A 4,971-nucleotide genomic window follows, 5' to 3' on the forward strand; every position below is an offset into this window, starting at 1 on the left:
CTGCGCTGGCCGGCTCCAGCCGTGCCTTGTCCGCCACCCCACATTTACAGCACAGGAGCTTGAAAAAGTTTAATTTTTCCTCCCACGAGAGGAAAGCACCAGGCGTGGAGATGATAACAGGGCCCCCTGCTCTCCCCCACCGCCGGCCCGGCCTCGAGCCCCGCATCAGAAGTGCCACCTTTATTTTTCCTGATCTTATTTAGAGGTGCAGACCCCCTCCCCGTTTCCTCCCATCCCAGGACCACCCCATCTCCCCTCAGTGCTCCCCCGGCACGGGCGGCTCTGCAGCAGCCCCAGCGCAGCGCCGATCCCGGCTTCTCTAATTGATATTGATTGGCCAAATCGGTCAACTGTCAGCCTGAGTTTCAGGGGACCACTTAGAGAGCAGGAGAGAAATCTGTTTAACAAATTCATTTAGGAATCAGAGATGCCTCCCCCCCACCCCCCCACCCATCTCCTTTCCCCTTTTTATAAATAATTGATCCAGAGCAAAACCAACAACTCTTCCTCCTGGGAAAGCATCCTCAGCCGGAGGGGCTGGGTACCACCTTCCCTCCCAGGGCCCTCCGGCACACCCTTGACTCTGCCATCAATCATTTTTGGAAAGGACAAATGCAGGAGGCTCTGGAGCCATCCCCTCTCTTGGCAGGGAGGGACGTGTCCCCTCTCCCAAATGTTCCCTCCAGCCCAGCCCCGGGGCACGCAAGACCGCCTTTACCTTTGTCGCCCAGGATGCCGTCTATGCTGTGCTTGGCCTTCTTCTCCCCATCTTCCTCCTTCTTGTCACAGTCCTCCTCTTCCTCTTTCTTCCCGAATTTGATGCGTAGCACACGGCTAATCGAACTCACTAAACCTCAGACAGTCAAAGACAAAAAGGCAAGTATAAGCTGCCTGGGAAGGCAAGGTGGGAGCTGGCCGGGAAAGCCCAAGCAGGGGCTGCACACCTTGGGCAGGAGGCCTTGCAGATGCACAAAGGGCATCTGCACCCCCTTTTCCCAGGGGTACCCAGTCCTTTGTGCCCTCTGAAACACCCCTGAGTTCATCCCCACCATTGCACCCAGCTGCCAAGCTGGACATCCAAAGTTGGACGTGCTTGTCACTGTCCCCCTGAGACACCTGGCACGAGCAGCACCCGGTTGTGCGCAACACCCCACGGAGCATTGCAGCTGGTGCAACACCCCAGGGTACGCATCCCCAGGGCTCCCCCCTGATTTGTAACAGGGAAAAGGCCCCCCAATACCCAGCTTTCATCCCAGCCCCAAACAGGACCCTGGGCTTCGATTTAGACCTGGGCCGTGTCCCAGATCCCCCTTTGGGGGGAGATGCACCCTGGGGAGAAGGCTCAGCTCCCCCCAAAACAGAGGGGAACTCTCAGCTGGGACCCGAAGAGCTCGTGCATCCCTGCAGGCCCAATATTGGGATGCAGGGTCGCTTTCCACAGGCACCGGGGATGCCTGGCTCTGCAGCCCCCACTGAGCAAGCAAGTCCCAACAGGGCCACCAGGGTCCCCTTTAGCCCTGGCTTTGGGGTCTGCTTCCATCCATGCCTCTGCACCCAGACACCCCCCCACCCCTCACCCCCCCGGCTTTCGAGGGAATTGGAATAAGTTGGGAAAACTGGTTTGTTTGCCTTTGTTTTTCCAGCAGACCGCAGCAGGGCCAGGGCACACACCCCCCTTGCCTGGTGTTTATTTGCTGCTGTGGGTTTGCTTGGGGTGATTTTGGTTTTTCAGTTGTTTTTTGTTTGGGTTTTTTTTCCCCCTCGCCTATCAAAGCAAGGGCCGAGAGGATGTTTGTAGCCCCTGGAAACATTTTTGGTGGTGACGATCATTATTTCCCCCCATCTTCCAGCGGGTATCGGGGCGTCCTTCTTGCCAAGCTGCCTTCTCACCTGAGGGCACGGTGCTCCGATCGCAGTGCCCGTCCTTCAGGAGCCTGTCTCGTATCTCCCAGCTAAACATCCCGGGGTTTTCCCGTTTGTATTCCTCGATTTTCTTCTCCACGTCGGGAGTCGCAACCTGCTTTTGTGATCAAGGGACACCGGTGCGTGCCCGTGTGTGCAGAGAGAGGGAAGGGGGAGAGAAAAAGCACTTTTAATTGAGAAGAAAAGCTGTTCAGCTCAGTTCAATTCCCCTCGCCTTGACTTTTGGGGCTAAGAATAGGGATTTGAAGGGGGAAAAGGAAGGAAACCAGAACCATAGAATCATTTAGGATGGAAAAGACCTTTAAGAACAACCAAGTCCAGCCAAAATAAAGCTGGGGGAAGGCCCTCCTCTCCCAAATGTTGGCCACCCTAAAAGTAGAGTCTCTGGGGGCCAAGGAGATCAGCCATGATGGGCTTATCCTGCACCCCAGGGGGGAAGGAGGCAGGAAGGGGGTGCAGAAGATGCTTTTTTGGGGGGCATTTATATCCACCCAGCAATTTATTATTCCCTGAAAGACCCCAGCTTGCCTCCTCCCTGCACACTGGGGCCCGAAGCAAATGCTTGAACGCATGCCACTTGTTGCACATGGGGGGAAAAGAAAAAAAAATCACTTTCATTCATTCATAGCTTTCAACTCCGCACCGATTTTTACCCATTGGAGCCTGCAAACTGCAGCTTTTTAAAGCCCCTTCCCCTCCTCTCCCTGCATATCCACCTGACAAAGTTATGCATCTCCAAAGAAATCTTAATTAATTTTTTTTTTTAAACATAAGGAGGGTGGTTCAGCATGGCCCCCGCATTGCACTCACCCTGGGCTTGCTGCCTCCGATGGCTCCGGGACGGATGGAACCCGTCTCCTGGTACCTGCAGAGGATTTTGGAGACGCAACCGTGGGAGACCCGCAACTGCCGGGAGATCACGCAGGGCCGGATCCCGTGGTGAGCCATCTCCACGATTTTGTGGCGGATGTGGTTGGGCAGCGGTCGGCCGTTGATGAACACCCCTCCGAGCTGGTTCACCCTGCCCTGGCCCAGCGGGGTGGAAACTGGAAAAGCAAGGGGGGGGAAAAAAAAAAAAACAAACAAAAAAAACAAAACCCAAAAAATCCACCATGAACAACAGGGGGGAAATGTGAAGAGAGGGAAAAATGCAGCAAAACGGGACACGTCCCTCCCCGCACCTTCAGCTTCTCTCCCGGTACCTGAATTTTTCAAAGAAGGGAGAACCCCCTCGCCCATCGCCCTGGCCTCGGTATTCCCCCACCGCAGGGAAGACTTTTCCCATCGATAGAGGAAAAATAAAAATAACCCCGGACCCGCCAGCCCACCTCGCTGCTCCCTGAGGCGGCCCCTGTGTTTGTGCCTCTCTCAATACATTTTGGGACATTTCACACCTATGTTTTAAATCCCACCCGGCTTTTTAAAGAAGGAAAGACTTAAAACTGCAGAGGCAGAGCCCCCCCAAACCTTCCCATTTCCCCCCCGAAAAGTGCACTCCACTTCTCGCTTCAAATTCCGGAGCTATCTGCTTTCAGACAAACTTTTGGAAATAACCTTTTAAAATGCCCTCGAGGGAATTTTTTGGGGTGGGGATTGTTTTTAAATAAATTTTTTTTTCTCCTTTTTTTGTGTGTGTGTGGTTTCGGCGGGGTTTTGTTAAGCGGTTTTGGCCCATTTCCCCCCCGAAAAGTGCACTCCACTTCTCGCTTCAAATTCCGGAGCTATCTGCTTTCAGACAAACTTTTGGAAATAACCTTTTAAAATGCCCTCGAGGGAATTTTTTGGGGTGGGGATTGTTTTTAAATAAATTTTTTTTTCTCCTTTTTTTGTGTGTGTGTGGTTTCGGCGGGGTTTTGTTAAGCGGTTTTGGGGAGGTGCGGAGCAAGTGCGGATCCCCGGCGCATCCCCGCTCGGAGCAGGGGAGCAGCAGCTCCTTAATTCTTCCCCTTCCCCAATTTGTTTAATATCTCGCAATGTAGATTAATACGATTTCACAGGCTGGAAATTAAAAAAAAAAAAAAAAAAAAAAAAGGGGGGGGGGGGGGGGAGAGAACTCAGGTGGGTAATTTTCAGAAAGGCTGGAGGGGGCAAGGGATGGGGAAGGCGAAGGGGGGGGATTTTGTTCTTTATACAAAGAAAAGTCGATTCCAGACATTGCCTCACGATTTAACAAGAATCATGCACCACTAATTCCAAGTCACTTGGCCAGCACTCCCTGGATATATCATTATCGACAGATAACACTCGAGTGGCCAATTTTACATTCAAGAGGTCCTAAAACCGCCGGCCGCTCTCTCTTTTCATTATTCCCAGTCATGTTGTGCAAATATTGTTGTAATCCTTTGATCCTTTCCCTTGCCGTCTGTTTTACTTCATTTGCTACAGAAAAGCACTTCAGCAAATCCCCCCAGCCTGTGTGTTTTGCAGCCTGCGTGGTTTTCCACCGCTTTGAGTTTCGCCACTTGATCACGGGCAGGATGAAATTTTCCCGTTTAATAAATGCGGGGAGAAGGGTCCCGCTCTCATTTTGCTCCCCCCCCCCCCTTTTTTTTTTTTTTTCTCTTTTTTTTCTCTAGCCGCCCTCTTTTTTCCCCCCCCCCCCCCTTTTTTTTTTTGTGTCCGTCTGTCTGTCTAGAAATAACCACCCCATAACACAAAGAAAGAGCAGATGATGGGGAGAGCCGAGGTGGGGATGACACTGAGCGAGGTGACAGCGACAAAGTCCCCGTCCCCTCGCCAGCCCCGGCCAAGGGCACCTCGCTTGCCCGCAGTCGGAGGATGCTCCTAGGTTCGGGTTGCTTTTATTCCCGCCCCCACCCCCCGCGAAAAAAAGTGGAAAACAATCAATTTGCTTGGTTTTCCCCAGATTTTCGGGGAGATGAAATTGTCGGGACATTTGCGGGTCTAAAAAAAACCCAACCAAAAAACCCAAAAAGATGCAAACCACGGAACCTGTCCCCCCCAAAAAAAATCTGCGGGATGCGTGAAACTACTTTAAATGGGGGGGGCGAGGGGGGATTATAAATGAGCCGAAGCCCCGTAATTTCG

At 52.5% G+C, this 4,971-nt stretch overlaps 1 protein-coding gene across 1 annotated transcript in view; it reads right to left on the bottom strand.

Moving 5' to 3' along the window:
* The window catches only part of PAX7 (paired box 7), a 102,262-nt gene extending 99,325 nt beyond the window's left edge, over positions 1-2,937 (bottom strand). The window contains exons 1-3 of the mRNA XM_035901890.1: positions 2,734-2,937; positions 1,891-2,017; positions 719-847 (exon numbers count right to left, since the gene is read on the bottom strand). Coding sequence (XP_035757783.1) covers positions 719-847; positions 1,891-2,017; positions 2,734-2,871 — 394 coding nt within the window. The 5' untranslated portion in view covers positions 2,872-2,937. The remainder of the gene's footprint in view (positions 1-718; positions 848-1,890; positions 2,018-2,733) is intronic.
* Between the last annotated feature and the right edge of the window lie 2,034 nt (positions 2,938-4,971).

This window comes from Egretta garzetta, unplaced genomic scaffold, assembly GCF_000687185.1.
Source record: "Egretta garzetta isolate BGI_Z169 unplaced genomic scaffold, ASM68718v1 scaffold69, whole genome shotgun sequence".
Taxonomy (NCBI): domain Eukaryota; kingdom Metazoa; phylum Chordata; class Aves; order Pelecaniformes; family Ardeidae; genus Egretta; species Egretta garzetta.